This window comes from Homalodisca vitripennis, chromosome 4 (genome assembly GCF_021130785.1).
Source record: "Homalodisca vitripennis isolate AUS2020 chromosome 4, UT_GWSS_2.1, whole genome shotgun sequence".
Lineage (NCBI taxonomy): Eukaryota > Metazoa > Arthropoda > Insecta > Hemiptera > Cicadellidae > Homalodisca > Homalodisca vitripennis.
Window position 1 is genome coordinate 105,864,409 of NC_060210.1, and position 21,021 is coordinate 105,885,429.

Consider the following 21,021-nt stretch of genomic DNA (forward strand, 5'->3'; position numbering starts at 1 on the left):
CAAATACAAGTTATTGGCATAAGAATGTATATTTAGAATCTCATTGAAAATCGAATGGAAAACTTAAAATGTGTTATGTATACAAAACGTAACACGCGTACGTTCTTATTGGAATTTATTGGAGAGTACATAACAACTCCAGATATCTTAACTACACTGAGGGCAGTTTCCCACTGGGGCATCAAAGAGTAGAGGAAAAGTTTATTGTTTACTCATAAATGTTAAATGCCAATTTAAACGTGTTTTAATTTCTATACGATGAACATTGAGTTCAATAGTGGTGCATGTCACTGTATGAATTGGCTGAGCATTCGCGAAAATCCGTACATTGGTCTTATGTGTCACCATATTGGCAACAAAAAATCATACAATAATAAATTTATAGACCGGCTGAGTACACTCGTGTAAAGTTTTAGTAAATGATGGAGGATTGGTTGGTGATACTTTTGTTACAGTATGAGATCCATCGATACTTTATTTGATCTATCTATATACTTTCATTAAATTTGTATAAGTGGCACTAGCCTAATTTAATTTCAATAAACATTGAATCGCAAAAAGCACTTGCTCCGCCGGGACTCGAACCCGGATCTCTCTTGCCGGGTGAATGTACTACCATTACATCACAGAGCCCTCACTTTTTCCGATTCAATTATTTTGTATTTGGCCGTTTCTTTCAACTTATTATTATTTCAAGGCAGGAGTACGCGTACTACTTGTTACGTAACAGGCTTTGCTGAAGTTGCATGATATATTTCAAGTCTATACATCATTTCATTTTTTAGATATCCTGCGGACAGACAGCCAGATAATCATACAGAAAGGAATTTTTACATCCCCCTGGCATACAGAAGTCATTGTGCCAGTCTAATGAGTGACAGGATACAATGACGCTCAGCCGAAAAGCATGAGTAGACATGCACCAAAATGGAGCTCTTTCTTGTCTAGGTACAAATGAAGTTTCATATAAAATTTAAAGGTTACAAAAATAAGACATCTTTAGAAAAATCTTGCGGATGGATAGGGCACTCGCATTACTATCACGGTTAACCGCAATAGCAATTTAAAAGTGATAGCTATAAAGTCAATGACGATATATAAGTCAATTCATTCTCGAGATATTGTGCGGTCATAAAGACTAACAGAAGTTAAATGTTTCGTCCTTCTCAGTTGAGTGGCTTCGGTACTGTCAATCGGCGGCTTCTGTCATTCGAATTCATTATAGTGTACGTTTGGAATTGCAGTTGTCAAAGTCTACTATTAGTGCTTTAATTTGTTTGCAGCTTTCTCATTTTAACTTTAATTTGAATGTTGGGTAATGTTTGATTAACCATTTAATAATAATTAGAAACTTCAACCTGTTTCCGACAGAAGTAGAAATACAAATGATAAATATTACTAAATTTGAATAAAAACACTAATCTTCCAAATTGTTTATTTTTTGGACGCCTTTCAAAACCAAAGGTTTCATCTTCAGGCAACTCTACAAATAAATATTTACATACTGTTTGTTACAGAGTCGTCCAATTCCAAAACTCGTCATGTCCAAAACATAAAATTTATCAGGAAATGAAAAAAACACCTTACAACATTAATAATTGTAGCATGATGAAATTGATTCTTTTACCTTATTTTTCTATATTTTTGTATTTACTTGTTTCTCCTAATCCTAAAAATATTACAGTTTCAGTTTATTTACAAATTAATAAGAAATGTTGGACATAACGTGATTTGGAACTGTAAATGGGAGTTGACGAGTTTTGGAACTGTTGCCTTTAGTATGAACTGTCACCAATTAGTGAAATTATTAATTTTGGAAGTTCGGGACTAGGGTTACAAAAAATAAGTTGATAATGAATTAATATTGGATTTAATTACACAATATAAAAATTATTTACATTGCTAAGTCCAATTTTTTTTAAATTTTACACTTCGAAAACATTAAGAGAGCAAGTTAAATCAAAAACCTTACTACTCAAAGATTATAAAATGAACTTGTAATAATAATTAATTAAACATTATTTTCAACGCCAAAGTTCATTATATTTTACACTCCTAAAACATTTTCATCATCTTCGCGAATTTCATCTGCATCATCAGCTTCTTCCTCGCTGTCTTCGTGCGCTTGTAGAAGAGCTTCTTGTTCTGACAAAAGTTCTTTGTAGAAAGTTAAGTTTGGATGCAAGTTCCAACCATGTCCATAGTGTTTTGCAAGCAGAGACTTCAAATCATTCAATTTCTCATCTTTCAATAAGACACCTTTATTTATTTTTTCCGGTGAAGTTTGACACCATGATTTTACCTTTTCTACAGATTGACTTGGCTGCTCCCACATCCATATTGTATCCAACCTCGCCTTGAACAAATATAGTTGAGTTACTAGGATTTTTTTGATTTTGATAAAATTATTTTCTTGCTTGGCATGAACTGAAAATGCCAGTTAGCTGGGGTTTTAGCGGTACCCGGTACAGCTGGAGTTTCTCCATGTTTGGGAGTGCCGCATACTAATTTTTTCCAGTCATGTACATCCAGATCTGTACCTAGCTTAAAAACAGTACCAATTTCATCAAACACTTTTTCATATTCTTCAGGGTTGACAATGGTCGATTTGGCCCCTATCTCTCTTTCAATTCGGCCAAAAATCCGATCTGGGGGTATGTAGGAGTGTCCCACAATCGGAAAAATAAGAATCACCTTTGATACTGTGGGGGGCGAATTTTTGGCAAGCCAAGTCCAAACCATCCCTACAACAATGGAATTTTTATTCTGCCCCCCGCAGCCATCTGCAATAAGCTTGATTGTATGTATTCCATCCAAATTTGTATTACATAAGCGATGGTAAATTGCTGATGCGATTTCGCATGATCCTTTAGCGAACTCGTTTTCAAGCCAAATGTAACAAAACGTGTTTTCTTTGGTCTGTTTATCTTTAGACGAACTCTCACAAACAGTGAAGTTGTAATAATACATCTGTCTCAGATAATAAGAGGATTGATCTGGTAATTTAGGCAATACAAGATTTTTTTTGGCAGTCAAATGACAAAACTTTTACTCCTTCAACAGATTTTCGGAGATTGTCAAAAAAAGCTGTAGCCTTGGCTTTGTGTACGGTCAGTTCAGCATTTAATTGTAGTTTTTCTTGTTCATCTGTACTCAATTTTAATCGCTCGTTGTGCATAAGGCAAAAAGAGCACACGTCTGTTGCAGGCGATCCAAAGCCTATGTTGAAATCGGTTTCAAATACTGTTCTAAAGAATTCATATTTAACTTTATTGTCAGGTTCACTTTGTTCATTATACAAGCGGTAAAGTTTAGCAATTGATAAATCACTGCGTAAGTAAAACCGGTGTACATTTTTAGACCTGCAATAGTGTTTTTCTACTGGGTTAATTGATTGTATGAAGGCTCTTACAGCTTCCAGCTTATTGGAGTAAGCCCTAGACCTTGTATCCCATCCTCTTCTATCTACAGGGGTAGTGCCTTGTTCAAAAAATTTCTTACACAAGATCTGAACACGATCTCGACTTACACTGAGTACTTCTAGAAATGTTTTTTTTGCATAATGTACTCTGGTGACAACACCATTCCGCTGTTTGTTTAGGAAATACCTAGTTGTTACCTTCTTTTCTTGCAAGTTTCTTCTGTTTCTTCTGCGATGTGGGGTTTCAACCGTCACAAATTTTAAAATAAATTCATTTTGTACTTGTCGATCTGGATTAGCGTAAAAACTCTCATGCATCCGTCGTATGTCTTGCATCCCGGAGTTCATTGGAGTTCATATGTCCAATGTAATAATGATGAGTTGGACAAAAAAAAACAATTAAAAGAACTGTATCAGAAGGAAAAAAAACATTACAGATATAAAAATTAATGAGGCTAAAATGTTACACAATAATGAATTTATTGCAAATTCTAAAAACAAGTGCAAAGCAGCATGGAAGGTAGTTAGAGAAGAATCTGGTGGAAACAGTAAGAAATCTTGAGTGTCCAATTAAGTCTAATGATTTTAATGACTACTTCATTAATGCACCAACAGAAATGAACATTAACAAACCTATTGATGTCATGGGAGCAACATTACTTGTAAATCAATACTTACATAATAATAATTTAATAATGCAAAATAAAACATTTTTTCTGGCAAGCAATAACTGAACAACAGGTAAAAAAGATTGTCAGTAATTTTAGCACATCTAATAGTGAAGACATATATGGGTTATCAAATAGAATAATCAAAGAAATCATTGATTTTATAATTAAGCCATTGGTTTTTCTTGTTCAATAGAGCCTTAACTGAAGGTGTGTTCCCAGATGTGTTAAAATTTACAAAGGTAATACCAATCTATAAGAAAGGAAAAAAGTCTGATCCATCAAGTTACAGACCAATATCATTAATCCCCGTAATAAGTAATAGTTTTTGAGGCATGTATTAAAGATCAATTATATAATTTTTTTGTTAATAATAATTTGCTTTGTGTTGAACAGTTTGGTTTTTATACCAGGTTTGAATACAATTAAGGCCGTTGAATGTGTTATTAATTATGTTTTTGAACGGTTTTGAAGATAAAATATTGACATGTGCTACTCTGATTGACCTGACCAAAGCTTTTGATTGTGTCTCTCATGAAATATTATTGGAAAAATTGCAATGTTATGGTTTGGGGGGTGTGGAACTTGGCTTAATGACATCCTACTTGTGTAACAGGAAAACAAATGGTATATCAAAATAATGATGGATCTAATTTCAATTAATTAAATCTGGTGTTCCCCAGGGATCTGTATTGGGGACCATTCCTATTTTTAATAGCAATAAAATGATTTCCCAGGTAATATACCATGCAAATCGGTATTATATGCAGATGATACTACTTTAGTTTTGGAGTGGAAAAGACATGAGAAAATTGCAAATAGATCAGAATGTATCAATGAATATTGCAGAGAGCTGGTTTAAAACAAATCATTTAAATATAAATAAAAAAAAGACAGAATCAATTATTTTTTCACTAACTAAATTAACTGAAGCAGAGTCTATTAAACTACTTGGCCTATACTTAGACAGCAGTTTTGAAATGGGATGTACATATAAAATACCTTTGCAAAAAAGCTATCTAAAATCATTTATTTACTAAGAAAACTTAAACTGTGTGTTGGTAGTAGTGATATGTTGATCAATGCGTATTATGCCTTTTTTTCACTCTCAGATTGTATATGGCGTTACTTTATGGGGAAATAGTACTTATATGGAACAAGTTTTTAGATGGCAAAAATATGCTAATACGGACCATAAAAGGACTGGACAATCGTGAATCTTGTTTTCCCATTTTCAAAAGAATTAAAAATAATGACACTCCCATGTTTATATATATATTTCTGTCTAATAAAACGTAAAAGAAAATTTGCATAAATATAAAATTAGATCTGATATACATAACTATAACACAAGAAATAACTATGCCCTAGATTTACTACCTGCTAGACTTACAAAAACAAATAACAGCATATTTTGCATGAAAAAATCGATTATTTAACAAATTGCCTCAATCCGCTCACACTGTCTCTGTTAATAAATTCAAATATTGCTTGAGAAAGTGGTTAAAGGAACAAGTTTTCTACAAGGTTGATGACTATCTAGCTACTGATTATGGTAAATTTAAGGACATCTTTTACTAATTTTTTAATCAAAGCTAAATTCAGATTAGATAGTTAAATGTATGTATTTTAATGAATTTTGATGTAATGTATATAGTCTATTCACTGTTCATTGTTTTAAATTTGATTAGTTTATGTTTTTTTGTGTTTTTAACTGTTGTCTAATTATTTATTCATAAATGTATGTCTTTTAGTCTATTAATAATTTACGTTTTTATTGTTGAAGCTATTACAGTGTAGTTTATATAGTGTTATAACTATTTTATAATGTTTTATATTTGTTTTAATTTTCACTTAAATATAGTGGTTATATAGTATGTCTTTTAATCTATTGATAATCTATGTTTTTAATGTTAAAACTATTACAGTGTACTGTATATAGTGTTGTAGCTATTTATTATGTTATTCTACATTTATTTTTCTATATTTATTTAAACCTTCATTTAAATATAGTAGTTACCAACAACTCAACAAGCAATAAAAAGTAAAAATTATGTTGTATTGATATTGACGAAATCTATTGCATCACTGTATGATTAATGATGAATAAAATCTTGAATCTTGAATCTTGAATCCCCAGCTCCTTACATTTGAATGGTCCGCCTTTATGGTTACAGGTTGGCATTTTTGGTAGATTTTTTGACTTATATCTGAAAAAAAAACCCAATATTTAATATTTTGATAGTATAGCATAACGCAAAAAATACAGCATCAATATTTTAATCATAGATTTTGTGCATCTTAAGATTAAGATTTGTATAGATGCCATTAAACATAAAAATGCTATATGTGATATTCAGAATTTTGCTACAAATGCTTGGTTTAGGGTTTAGCATTGCTTGGTAATTGGTACAACAACAAAGTGAGTTTAAACAAGAGATTCAGAGTTTATAGCCTAGTTCAGCTTATAGGTCAATTAGAGAAAACAGGTACATGATTCTTTAATGTAAGGATCACTACAATAAAAAAGAGGTATTTTAAAACATTGCTCTTGGCAATAATTGAATGAAAAAGTAAATTAAAAACTTGCAGGCTATCAGTAGCCTATAATATCTATAGCCTAGGCTTACTCACCTCTCTCTCTTGGCCCTAATCTTCTTCCAATTTTCTGAAGTTTTCTATCGTTTACGTGCTTTCCCCTTAGGTGCAAGTGTTATAGTGTCTACTTCAAAAACATCATCAGCATCTTCTTCAAGCTCCATCATAAACAAACTAATTAATTAGCGATTTAAACAATAAAATACTTGACAAAAGTCTACTCAAGAATGCAGATTGCAGAACTAACCTAAAACAGGCTCTTGGACACAGCAAGGTAAATAGATGAATATTATCGTTGCAACAACCCAAAATCAGCTGTTATAAAAATTCAGCTGCCCAAATATTACTAAACTAATACTAATTTCAGTTGTAAAACTGTTTTTTTCATGTTAAACTAATAAGTCTAATTTATTTTGGACAAAATGACTATTGGAACTGAATCACTGTGTGAAATGTGAAATTCAATAGGACTTAACGAGTTTTAGTTCAGTAACTGTGAGGTGGACATAACGGATTATGGAACAGTTTTAGCCATGGACTTGACGAGTTTTGGAACTGTACCTGGTTTTCAAAGCGACTTTTAAATAGAAAATAACGACTTTTGGAACTGTTAGACCTCTGAAATGTATTACGAGGGCAACCAACTATCGAAAGGTGCAAAAAAACCAATATCGATTTTTGTGGACATAACGAGTTTTGGAATTGGGCGACTCAATTAATATTAAAATAACATATGGTGTAAAAATAAAAATACAATAATTTTGAATCTTTATGTAATCATCTCCTCAATTTATTCAAAAATTAAACTCTAGTCAAATCTAATTTTTCATACTGGCTGAAATATTTCCAAAAGAGTTTTGTAATTGCATTTTTACACCATATGTTATTTTAATATTAATTGTAACAAACAATATGTAAATATTTATTTTGTGGAGTTGCTTGAAGATAAAACCTTTGGTTTCGAAAGGCCTCGTCCAAAAAATAAACAATTTGGAAAAGTAGTGTTTTTATTAACATTTAGTAATATTTAAAGAATTTTCCAATAATTGCTCCAAGAGTCTTCAATTAGAATGATAGTTACATTATTTCAGTTTATGTAACTGAGTGAAATATATTTTGAATACAAGTAATTGAATACAATTTTGAAACAAGTAATATGAATCATAACAAGGATTTAATGTCTTAAAAATATTTTGTATATTTTATAAATACAACTATTACCAGAATTTAAATTTAGTTCAATTATATACATGTATAATAAACAAAATATTTACATTCAGTACGAATACAAAGTATTTACCCTTATATCAGATGTTAGTACTAAACTCGGTACAGACCTACCGGGCTAGGAGTTGACTGATTGACCCTGTTTCGTTTTAAAGCGCTTGTTTGGGACGGAGGGGCGTTGAGACAACGATCAGTTGAGTAAACGCCCTCGAATGTCTTATTTGAGTTTCGATGCATTATAGGGTCTTTGCGTCAACGACCCCATTTGTAGTTCTAAACATATATTCTTGATATGGGTCGTTGTGACAACGAACCTTTTGAATTAACTTTTAGTTTTCTTAGTAAATCGGGTCATTGTCACATCGCTTCGTAGAGTAAAAGACCCTCTGTTATTTTGTATTTTTTTCAGAAAGAGTCGTTGAGTCAACGATTAGTAGTGTAAAAGACCCAACACTAATATTGCAAATATAAAAATAGGGTCGTTGAGACAACGATTCGTAGAGTAAAAGAGCTGCCCCCAAGAATTCTGCTAGGTGGAGGAAAATTTAATGGGTTTGTAGTGTGGTTGCCCGATCGGGAAATAGAGTACATCACACTATTCAAGAGCACTAAAAGGCAAGAAACTAGTTTTCTTTGTCTAGTAATAAATTGAGGGAAACGCCCCTTGTTGAGGGAGATGGATAGAAATCAAAATTATTTTATAAGCACAAACTCACTTTATTAACCTCCTGAATGGCTTGTAACATTTAAAAATATATAAACTGTAATATTTGTAACAATTACAAAACTGTTAAAAAAGTCTAAATAAATCCTTTTTGATAAAACAAAAATGTACATTATCAATGTAAAACAGAAAGTAATACACATAAATATAACTATTACAAAATATCTTAGGATTAAAATGAGCAAAATGAAAGCAAATTTGTATTTAGCGGTTAAATGTTTTCATTTGGCCTTAATCCATATAAAATGGATTCTCAATAAAAACTTGTTATTTACATCACACAGATTACAATTGAAATGATTGCAAATGCTACATATTAATCACTACGCCCTTAACACTTCTTAGGCCCTCATTAATTTTGTCATTTGCTTTAGTCATGTACAGTTTTTCTTATAAACACATGTAACTTATTGGTTATAAAGAACATAGCTATATAGAAAACAAGTGAATTCCAAATTATCAATATATGTTATGGGCCTGAAGTTATGCGGTAGAAACTAATTATACATAAATGATTTATTTACATTGTTATAAAAATATTTTATAATGTTAAGTTAAAATATAGAAATTTAAAGATTTATACAAAAATATAATATGACAAGATAAACCAAAATTAAGAAAATTAGTAATACTAATACTAATACAATACCTGTACAATCTTAATTTCCATCTCCTTTCAACCATGCTGCTAAGATGTAAAAAAACAAAATTATAATTTGCAGCAAACATCACCGTGATTAACAAACAAACAATAATAAATAATAAAACAAAAAGCATACAACCTAAAAGTTTTCACAAATCACATTTAATAAGAAAGAACAGTAATTAAATAAAATGACAAAATTTGGAATTCTCTTGTAATAAGCACTCTTCATTAACTGTTATTATTGATCTAAGCTAAAGTACTATTTTTGAAATCTAGTATTACAACTAAATTTTTTTATAGCAAATGATGGAAATTAAAACATTTTTGAAAACCTATTTGCTTGATTTACCATCCAGAACTTAATAAAATGTTTAGGTAAAACCAACCTTGAGAGATAATATTACGAGGGCTGTTTTTTTTTCAAGTTCCGTTTGTTTCTCCAAATAACCAGCGTAGTGGCGGGAGGCGGGGCTGCGTGTTGTGCAATTGCGCCGCTCCCCCACTACAACCAACGCCGTTGCCGGCTCCAATCCATCAGTCGTAACCGAGCTACGGGCGAGTAAAGATGGCCGCTACGATCAATTCTCCCGCCAGTTGTGAGTTGCGAAGTGTGATTCGTTTCCTTCAAGCTGAAGGATGTAGTGCTGCTGAAATCCATCGCAGAATGAGCGTTTGTGTATGGTGAACACTGTATGAGTGATAGCGCGATAAGAAAATGGTGTAGGCTATTTGCTGAAGGTCGAACAGACGTCCATGACGAAGGCGGTCAAGGACGCAAGTCGGTCGCTACTGCAAGTTTGGTTGAACGAGTTGACCAAGCGATCCGGGAGAAACGGAGGTTTACAATTGATGAACTTTCTACCGAATTTCCAGCCATTTCAAGGTCTTCCTTGTACAAGATTGTGACCACCGAGCTAGGGTACCGAAAATTGTGTGCCCGTTGGGTACCCAAAATGTTGAGTGAGGATCACAAAACGAAGCGAATGGCGTCAGCCCTAACTTTTCTGACGCGATATGACAACGAGAAAGACAGTTTTTTAAAGTCTATTGTTACTGGGGATGAAACTTGGGTCCTGTATGAAAATCCAGAAACCAAGGAACAATCAAAGCAATGGATGCACACTCACTCCCCTAGCAAGCCCAAAAAATTCAAGCAGACTTTGACCAAAAGGAAAACAATGGCTACAGTGTTTTGGGACCAAAAAGGTGTGCTTCTGGTTGAGTTCATGCAACAGGGAACAACGATAACAAAGGAATCATACTGTGAGACTCTACATCGCCTCCGGAGAGCAATACAAAACAAACGGAGAGGAATGCTGTCATCCGGCGTGGTCCTGATCCACGATAATGCACGACCGCATAGTGCCAATGTCACAAAACAACTTCTGCAAAAGTTCAAATGGGAAGTTTTCGACCATCGACCATCCGCCGTATAGTCCTGACTTGGCGCCCAGTGACTATCACCTCTTTCGAGAAATGAAGGCGTGGTTAGGTGGACGACGCTTCGCTGACAACGAAGAGCTTCAAGCAACTGTAAGGGTCTACCTGAGCTCACTGGCGGCAGACTTCTTCGAGGAGGGTATAGGAAAGCTTGTCTCTCGCTACGACAAGTGCCTCAACATTTTTGGTGACTACGTAGAAAAATAAGTAAGAAATTACGAATCTTTTGGTAATAAAATCATCTTTTTATCTCAATGTGATTATTATTTATGGCCTATCGGAACTTGAAAAAAAAAAACAGCCCTCGTATAATGAAGGAATGTTGAAGGAGTGGTAATAAAGTTATGAAGTAAATTCAAGATAACGATAGTGTCAAGCTATCTATTCATGGGAATAACAGTAGCCTTAACCTATTGTATGATGTAATGTAAATATATTTAAGGTCTTTCTTATATAATTTTAACTTTATTTTGTTGAAATTTCACTAGTGTTAGAAGCATTTACATACTTTTGACTGAACTTGAGGCTCTGTTAAAAACATGATCTACTTTAAGTAAAACTAAATGTACTTTTAAAGCATACGAAGATTTGAATACATTTCCCCCTCCCCCAAAAAAACTAAGATCTTCTAAAAATCAAGAAAATGTATTTTGGTGAATACTTCATAATTTTTTGGATTACATACATGTAGTTTTTTTTGTTCATGGGCTACAACATTATAAAAAACTGTATTCATAACTACAACTTTCCAAAATCTGTACAAACTACTGTATGATATAGTACACCGAGAGCTAAAATAGTTAAAAAAAATTTAGTATGCCAATTAATAAAAGGACCGGCTCTTCTTGAGTGCTACTATTGTTAATGAGTATTTCTACAGTGAATAATAATACATTTAAAATATCAGTGATGTAAAGAGTACAACGTTTCTGGTAAGTAGGCAACAATTCCAATCATAATTATTAAATTATAGCCAATTTATAATGGATATAATAATGTTTGAGATAGCTTCATCTTGAGAATCACAATATTATTGATAACTTTCAATCTTTTTCCTTTTTGTCACCTTATCACCACTAAAGAAATAGATTCTCTCACAATTTCCATATTTTATTTCCATCATTTGAGAAAGACAATCTAAATCTAATCAACACAAAATTTGAATGAAAACTTATCAATACTTATGTGATAACAATAACATGTTGTGTGCTGTAAGATTTAAGCTAAATTTAAGCATCACATGATAGTTTACATTATGAATATTTTTAGCTAATATAAATTATTAAGGTTTTTAGTGGAGGAAGCTAAACTAAATATTTTTCCAAACATGAATAATTAGGATTGATTGCTTATGTTGTCTCTTTGTAAGAGTTTGTAGAAGAATAAATATTTTCATATCTGTATGGTCTTCCATGTAAGGTCGACAGGTCATGAAGTAATCGGTACAATTCCACAGGCCATACAGATAAATGACTCATAAAACAAAGTGGACAATAGAAGTCTCACTAAAATAACTTTATCGGACAACCACTGAATTGAGCAACTAGTGAATCCTACTGATTGGTCCTAGTTACTGACCTCAATTGTCAATTGTCTCTGATGCATATATAAGGAATATGATTATGTTAACAAATCGAGATTCCATGAAACCCTCAACCAATTATAATAGACTTATTTCTTTGACTGGCACATCACAAATAAAATGTGTAAATATCTTAATACAAGATTTATTATAGTCAATCTAAAGTGGTTTGTACAACAGCCCTGTAGTTTGTAGTATCATTAAATTCCTCAAAATAAAATAATTTCATGTATTAACTCTTTGAGTGCCCAAACATTTTATTAATTCTTACATGAAAAGTGCTGTGCAATTCTATTGCAAAATGTAGTTTAAAAAAATTTTACAGTATCTTTATTTTTTTTATATTATTCAAATTTTTCTACCATGCTATTAAGAATTAAATGGGGTTTAAAAGAAATATAAAATTTTCGGCTACAAAAGGCATTGTATTTTTGACTAATTATATAGAAACTGTTAGTACTTTGAGTGTTGATATATTGTATAAACACACATTATAATAATGACTGGCAGGTTACTAACATGTAAACAAGAGTTTTTCTTTTAGTGGGTAAACCCACAGCAGAAACTCTTGTGATAATGGGGAGTCCGTCACTCAGGAGGTCTTGTGAATTTCCTGAAGGTGCATAAAGCATTTTGTTTTTCCCCTGGGCAAGAAGAAAAGTTAATAAAATAATAATAAGAAAACACCAAATGGAAAGAATCAAAAATACACAATAATAAGAAAGTAAGCCAACTGAATCATAAAGTACATAAAGAAAACTGTTGTATAAATAAAATATAAAGCTAGTTTTACAAAAGGAATGAAAAGAAAATGTAAAAAAAGAATAATATAGTGACATACAAAAAATAAACCCCGTGGCTTTCACTATGGAGCCCACAGCTTGACAGATGCAAAAAAAATTAAATTGGGAAAGTCAAAAATAGTTCAAACTGGAAGTAAGAGACAATGTCAAAAATACAATTATTGTAATATATATAAACTAAAATAATCTGTAAAGTAGGCAGGGGAAAACATGACAAAGAAAATAATGATTGATGGTATACTGAAAAGTGGGTATTGGAAAGTATTGAAATAATGAAATAAATTAACTCAATATTGTGGCTTTGCACTAACATTCCTTAGCAACCACTAGTTTTTGTAATATATATTTTTCTACCAGTGCTAATATATGTTCTACAGTCCAATATTAAAATTGTATATGCTTTGGCAAAATAAATAAATATAATACGTGTACCTTTGCATAAAAGATGTACATTTTATATAACAGATCAGAAAACCCCTTGCAAATTGGTCAAGATGGGCTTGCCAGCACGGATGTTACTATATGGCCGTAGAATTAAACCCACATTATGTAGATTAGAAATTTCATCTCTATAAAAATGATTCTTTATTGTAATTTTTATGTTCCAATTATAAGGTAAATAAATAAAGCAATAGCAATAGGTGAGAATCAAGTTCAGCTTAAATCTTAAAGCAAAAGTACTGGAGTATGATATTGATAACAATCCAAAAAGGTATCTATCCATAATGACAGGCACTGCTTTATTCAAGAGGAAAATGCAAAATACTGAGTCCTTACAAATATATACATTGACATGATATAGCATATACACTGTACAAACCTCTTGACTGTGGTAGCCACACAAGAGTCAAGCTATACATCTCTTCGTACATACTAGCTATACAAGGTATGTGCACTCCCATTATCGAACTAAAACGTGTGAGCAACACTCATGCACATTGCAATTCAGCTTCACAAAACATTTTAACGTAGATAAACAAATACAGTACTACTTTCAGTTGAATAGAAAATTAAATATCTCAATGAAAAATAAACTTAATGATTGTTAGTTATCAAATAAAATCCTCTAAATAATCACATACAAACTTTAAAAATACAGTAATCTACATAACTTGTAATATATATGTTGTTTAAAATATACAAAATATAAAATGAAGATAACTATATAACAGTAAATGCATTCAGGCAAATTTAATTGCTTAAAAGCCACTAAAACTGAATTGGTGAAATCTTAATCTAAATGTCAAATGTTATAGTTTATTCAGATACATTATTTTGTATGTACTGACAAACATATAGCTTATTTGTAAAAATATAAAATATGGTTTATAACAAACATAAATTGAATAAAAGTAACAAAATGTAACCTAACCTTGTTATTCACATCATTCAACAACCTATTAGAAACACTAACAAATGTGGGATACGATTTATGATATCTGCATAATATATTAAGTGTTACATAGCATAAATTTCTATTTTTGTCTAAATATGCACGATTCGACAAATACTGCGTCGGTCAACATTCATACACAAAATAGGCACACTGCACAGTCAAAACCAAAAAGAAACTATTCAATAAAAATAAAAACTAAACATATTTACAAAATGTTGAATAAAAGTATTGTGCTTGATTTTAAGTGACTCGTATGTGAGTTAATTCCTTACAGTTTGTATCACAATGTTTTATTATAAATTTATTTGCCAGCATAATTCCAACTCAGGTATTATTAGAATAAAAAAGGAATGCTCAGGGAAGGGATAAACATATTCTTATCTTAAGTTTTGCCAAGATGCTGTGTATTGATTGTTAATTTCTTGAAATTCATTTTTTATGTGTTAACCTACCATTTACAATGGAATTAAGAATTATTTGATCAAGTAATACTTATTCATATCCACTTTTTCAAATTTTCATATTTTATTTCAATTGATAAGAAAAAAAATCAAAGGTAACTACTGATCATATCTATTATTATGCCTCTGAGTATTAGCCATTACCAACCACTACTCAATTTTCCAATTGAAAAATATCATTCTATCATCATCACAGGATTATCAGAATAAGTTTCAGAATTATTGCCTTTTAAACAACAATATATAAAATATTATTAGTTTTATTTAGTGTTCAACACTTGCTATTGATATTTAACATGACCAATAATATAAGTCAGACCCACAAAAACTGTAATATTTATACTTCATAACAAACTAGGTTGATAAAGTTGTTATATAATTTTAACCCATTGTACGCTTTAAGAAGAATACATCTAAGTACCTCAGAACAGTGCATTATTAATTTTAGTTCTTAAAAAGTCGTTAGCATATGTGAGAGAGCTTCTTTGGTGTTTTAGTGTGATGCAAAGTGAAGTGTAGCTCTCGTAACATCCTGCAGCAGTCACAACTAAAGCTTTTGTTTGTTTTGTCAGTCCAGAAGCACACAATGGCTCAACTGTTGCTGTAAGGGAATATACTCATTTGTAACAATCAGTTGCTGTGCACATGCTTAGTTTGTTTTAAACTGATACTCAGCTATTATTGACTGTTGTGCGAGCTAATCTCCTTAAGAAGTGTGTCTTCATTTGTAATTTTATAAAGTTATATTTGACTTGTATTTTTATTGAATTATTTATAAATGTTTGATTTGGATACAAAACAAACGTTTGTAAAATTAATTTTGATCAATTTAAATATTAATATGTTTTTAAATTATCGTTTTAGAGATTGATTTCTTTGGAGCGTACAAAGAATTAAAAGAACAAAATAACAAGTCTTAGAAACCTTTCTAGAATCACATCAAGTCTGATATAACAAGAAATTACACATAGTTTTAAGTGTTTAATTTGTATAATAGTACATATGTTGTTGAGACTGGTTTAGAAGTAATAAGTTTTCTTTTAAACATATTATATTAGTTTGATTACAATGTTTTAAACACAGTAGTTAGCAAATAGCAAATAGATTTCAACGCTTTAAAAAAAATTCTGATTACATTTAAAATAGTTATTGAGATGTAGTATAGTAAAGCTTAACAAATTTCCTAAAAAGTCCATTACTGCATTAACACATTTTGTCACTTAGTTGTAGTGGTCAGCGAATATAAGGCAATTTCAAAGTTATTACAATTTATATTTACTTATTTTTTTACCAATTGTCTTTGACTGAACTCTGGAGAAAGGTGTTGGTTAATACAATGTAAAGGATATGTGTAGCTAAACGTAATTAATTATTAACATCTAGTGCATTTATAATAATTAGTGTACTAATACTAAAAACAATATCAAGATAAAAATATACATTTGGTCAAGGTAAACAAAATTTATCACTGATCACATTAATTGATATATTTGTATTCCAAAGACTGAGGAATTAGATATATTTTTATCTTTTCAAATTAATTTAATTGATCCTTCTTGCATTTTATTATTCGCAAACCACTATCATTTATTAAAACTATATTTTTGTTGTTTTTTTTATATTATGCTAAAGTTTTATTAAACAAGTGTTTCTTTAAAATAAGTGAAGTTTTAAAGTATGACTTTTTAATGCTTGATTAAACTAAGTAGAAAATACATACAAAAAATAATTACATGAAGACAGAAGACGTGTTTCAATATCATAGAATAATATTAAATGGTTGGAGGACGGATCTCACTACAAGAAGCAAATGCTAACATTTCACCATAATACCACCACAACATATCCTTTACAAAAAATGTTTTGGTCCAGTTTAAAAAAAGTATTGTCACCTTCTCATCCATAATTTAACTATATATTATTTTACACCAACCACAAAATATGTCACAGTGGTATCACCTGAAAATTTTATTTCTAATCGTTCTACAAAAATCACAATCACAAAAGTTGTCAGTAATTCTGGAACATTCACATGTTTTGACTTAAGCACCAGTAATAATTTTAATTTGTTCTTTTAATCAAGAGCTGTTATAAATAGATAATTATTCAGAGTAAAAACTATTTTAAGTACCAAAGCGAGACATTACTTTAACAATGTCACCTTGTATTGCTGTACATCCTAACAATTTTTACACCATAATGCGTCAGATATCACGTTTTTATTAAGATTAATCATAAAATTAGCTTTTGCCAACAGACTATTGACAGTGCTGTATTGTGTTATAATTATTTGGATATTGCATAGAGTTTAAAAATAATCTCTTTAAAATTAATTATCAGACTAGAATATAGGCCTAAAGGGCAACTTGAGAACTTAAAAATGTAATTATATATCGCGCATATCAGTCTACGAGAAACGTAATCACATACAAGACGTATTCAAGAGGGGACGTGAGCGGGGCGAGAGGTCCCGTCCCGTCAGTGGCTCTTAGCAGCCTCCTTGGCAGCCATGATCAGGGGGGTGAGACTGGCTAGCGGCCGTGCCAGCTTCAGGAACGGGTGCTGTAACAATCAGAACATCTTCAGGATGTGAGCCTATGAACATGAGCACTGTGATTGCCCAGAGCTAAATCAATAAAACTATTCGGCATCAGTAAAATTATGACAAAAGGCAAGAATGTATTTTCTGAGACAGCTTAATTGTATGTCTAATTTGTAATAAAACTGCTTTATTTTTTATGCTGACATTGTTGTAAGGAAGATTATAAAATATGACATACAATATTGTTGTAGAATGATGGGTAGGTATTTTAATTTTAAACATTTAGGAAAAATAAATTATTAAAATATAAGCAAAATAAATTCTAGATACACGTATTTAATCATTTAACCGGTTATAAAAAAAGAAAAATGAACGGTCTTCTTAATCTATTTTTCAGTAAATCTTCGAAATTTGTTAACTACACAATTGAAATTGAATTTATGAAAGTACTGTAGTTAGAAGGAATACTATGATTTAATTCTAAAACAGCTGTTTTGCTCCTGTAATGTACACTATTCTTATTCATTACAGTACAAGTGCTTCTTGTAAAATTGTTAAATACCACTAAAAATTCAATAAATATATATGATATACTAGCAGTTACCTAATGCTTCACATGCAATTCACAGGTTTTGCACCTGTATGAGCACTTCTGGTTTGAGTCAATTATATTTCCGACACCAATGTTGAGCTTGCCATCTTCATACGATCAAGAAATATGTTAAAAGGTGTATATTTATGGTCATTGTAATTTACCTCGGTCTTACTTATTTTTTTTCTTATTTTTTGTTCCAAAGCTGATTTTATTTTGTTTCCCAATCAAGAAAATATATAACACAGATCAGAGAAGCCTGCTTCTCTCAAAAGAGAACTAAGATGGATATTATATAAATCTTTAAATTTATAATAAGTTTTTTAATATTTTAGAACATTTTGAGCTGAAATTCGTACATTAATTCAAAGAACAGTCCAGCAAACTTTTATCTAGCATAGTTCTAATCGACTGCTTTAAAGGAAGTCTTCGGAATCAAATTCTAACCTTCTTATGTTTTAGGACATTTTCTAAGTTGGGTTAGTACTTACCAAATTGCTGAAATCTAAAACATTGTTAAAAATAAGGTTACTTATTACAAAATTTACTCATTATAAATATAAAGAAATATAAAAAATAAACAATATTTACACAGAACAGTTGATTACATTTGACAGCCTCATTCAATTAACATCTAAAACATTACACAAGTTTTAAAACAAAAATTGGATTTTTTTAAAGACTCGCCAGTGGAGCGTGCGCAGGCCGGATGGATTTTCGAAAAAACAAAAAATTATAGGGCTATTTTCGTTCCAGGAACTGTAAGAATGTCCATGTTAAATTTCAATATAATCGGTTGAATAGTTTATGCATGAAAACAAATAAACAAAGGCACTTTCGTATTTATAATATTATTAGGATTGACTCGCCAAGGTTTATGAGTCTGTGATCAAAGGTCAAATTGTAAACTACTTTGAACATGAAAATCTCTTCTCTGAATCTCAACATGGATTCAGGAAGAATAGATCTACTGTGACAGCGGTTCTGAGTTTGGTTAGCCAGGTCCTAGAGAGCTTCGAGGCTGGTGATTCAACTGCACTTGTTCTGGCCGACTTAAGCAAGGCGTTTGATTGTGTTCCGCATAGTCAACTGCTGGATAAACTGAGAGCCTATGGTGTTGATGGAATGGTTTTACAGGTTTTTAGGTCCTACTTCACAGACAGAAAACAGATCCTGTGCACCGGCGGAGCGCATTCCCAACCTCAAGCAGTGAAATATGGTGTTCCTCAGGGTTCGGTCATTGGCCCAGTCCTATTCCTAATTACAATTAATGACATCAGCCAGCTGGGTGACATGCTTCTGTTTGCGGATGATACCTCCATCTTTGCTCGTGGCGATACACCAGAAAACGCCAGGCTTGCTGCTCTACAAACATTTACCAGCGCAAAGGAATGGTTTGCCGCGAATGGCTTGTGCCTGAACGAGGGGAAAACCCAGGAGATGATGTGCACTCTTTCCAGATCTGACAACAATTTTGGCCTGAGCGAAGTTAAGCTCCTGGGATTTATTCTTGACCCAGGGCTTACATGGAGGAGCCATACGAATAGTGTATGCATCAGACTCTCTAGAGCCCTGCATCTACTGCGGAGACTGAAACCTATGCTGACTAATAAGTATCTTTTGACAGTTTACTTCGCCATGTTCCACAGCCATATCAGCTATGGGCTGCACATATGGGGCCATGCTGCTGGATGTAAGGATATTCTTCTCCTCCAAAAGAAAGCTCTTCGTGTCATCTCGCCTCCAGGGTTTCTGGATAGCTGTAGGCCTATCTTTGTGAGTCTTAAAATTCTCACAGTCTATGGTCAGTACATCCTTTCCTGCCTGACCAATTTAAAACTTAACATCTCAGACTTTGCTGAAAGAAACGAACTCCATACCTACAACACCAGGAAGAAGCACCATCTGGATGTACCTTTTTGTAGGCTTAGTAAGAAGAAGAACTGCTATCCTAGCTTAGCGCTTCGCATGTATAATGCCCTTCCAGATAATCTCAAAGAACTCAACCCTCCTCACTTTGAAACCCAACTTAAAAGCTGGCTATTGTGTAGGCCCTTTTATTCAGTCGGGGAGTTCTTCGATGCACTATCATAAGCCCTGGCGCCATGTAAAAATGTAAATATTGTAAATATTCTAAAATTCATTTTACTTTGACGCTGTCTATCCAGTTGTACTGGTCATCGACTAAGGTGGAGGTAATTAAGGTAGGTAATTAAGGTATTTTCAACCAATTTTCATAAAGCTCTACATTCAAGCTATTTTTTACACCTGTACTTAGGTTATACACACGTTTTAAATACTGCAGGTAATCATACTTTGAAATTTGTGAAAAATAAACCAACTTTAGTATGTAATCATAAGGCAAATAACCATTAATAACCAAATTAGAAGATGTGCTTAAGTAAACAATATCTTTCAATGAGTTTTGAATAACAGTGCAAGTATACCTTAAGCAATTCAGAAGCTGAAGCCCTAATCTCTACTTCAACCTCTAGGCACTGATCTAAGAAATCCTGGAAGATCTGTGATAACTTTTCTTTTTCCTTTATCTCTGGTTTACCATTAGTAGCAATTAAATATAACGCCTGAAAAGAATATACAAAGATTAGTAATTACGTCTAGTTCTGATTTAAAGACTAATATAAAAATCGATTAGATGTAAATGTTTTTATTGTCAGGATTTAACAAGACAAAAATTCATATAAGGACACCAATGTTGTGAATTATTTACATTTTAATAGCTGTTATCCTGTACATGTCAAAAATCAGTACCAAAGGGTTTGTCAGTTAGAGCCAAAACATTATGTTCCAGTAATGAAGACTGTCGGAATTATATTCAAAACCTAGTAAATACATTTGGCAAAATAAAATATCTTTCTAAGTTCATAAAAACCAAATTAGAAACTCTATTCATAAAACTA

General features: G+C 31.9%; 1 protein-coding gene across 4 annotated transcripts in view; it reads right to left on the bottom strand.

Moving 5' to 3' along the window:
* Positions 1-13,830: 13,830 nt before the first annotated feature.
* Positions 13,831-21,021, bottom strand: part of LOC124359899 (serine/threonine-protein kinase Pak) — a 60,077-nt gene continuing 52,886 nt past the window's right edge. For all 4 annotated transcript variants that reach the window (XM_046813026.1, XM_046813028.1, XM_046813027.1 and 1 more), the window contains 2 exons: positions 20,548-20,685; positions 13,831-17,528 (listed from right to left, as the gene is read on the bottom strand). In XM_046813026.1, the coding sequence (XP_046668982.1) occupies positions 17,445-17,528; positions 20,548-20,685 (222 nt within the window). In that variant the 3' untranslated portion in view covers positions 13,831-17,444. The remainder of the gene's footprint in view (positions 17,529-20,547; positions 20,686-21,021) is intronic.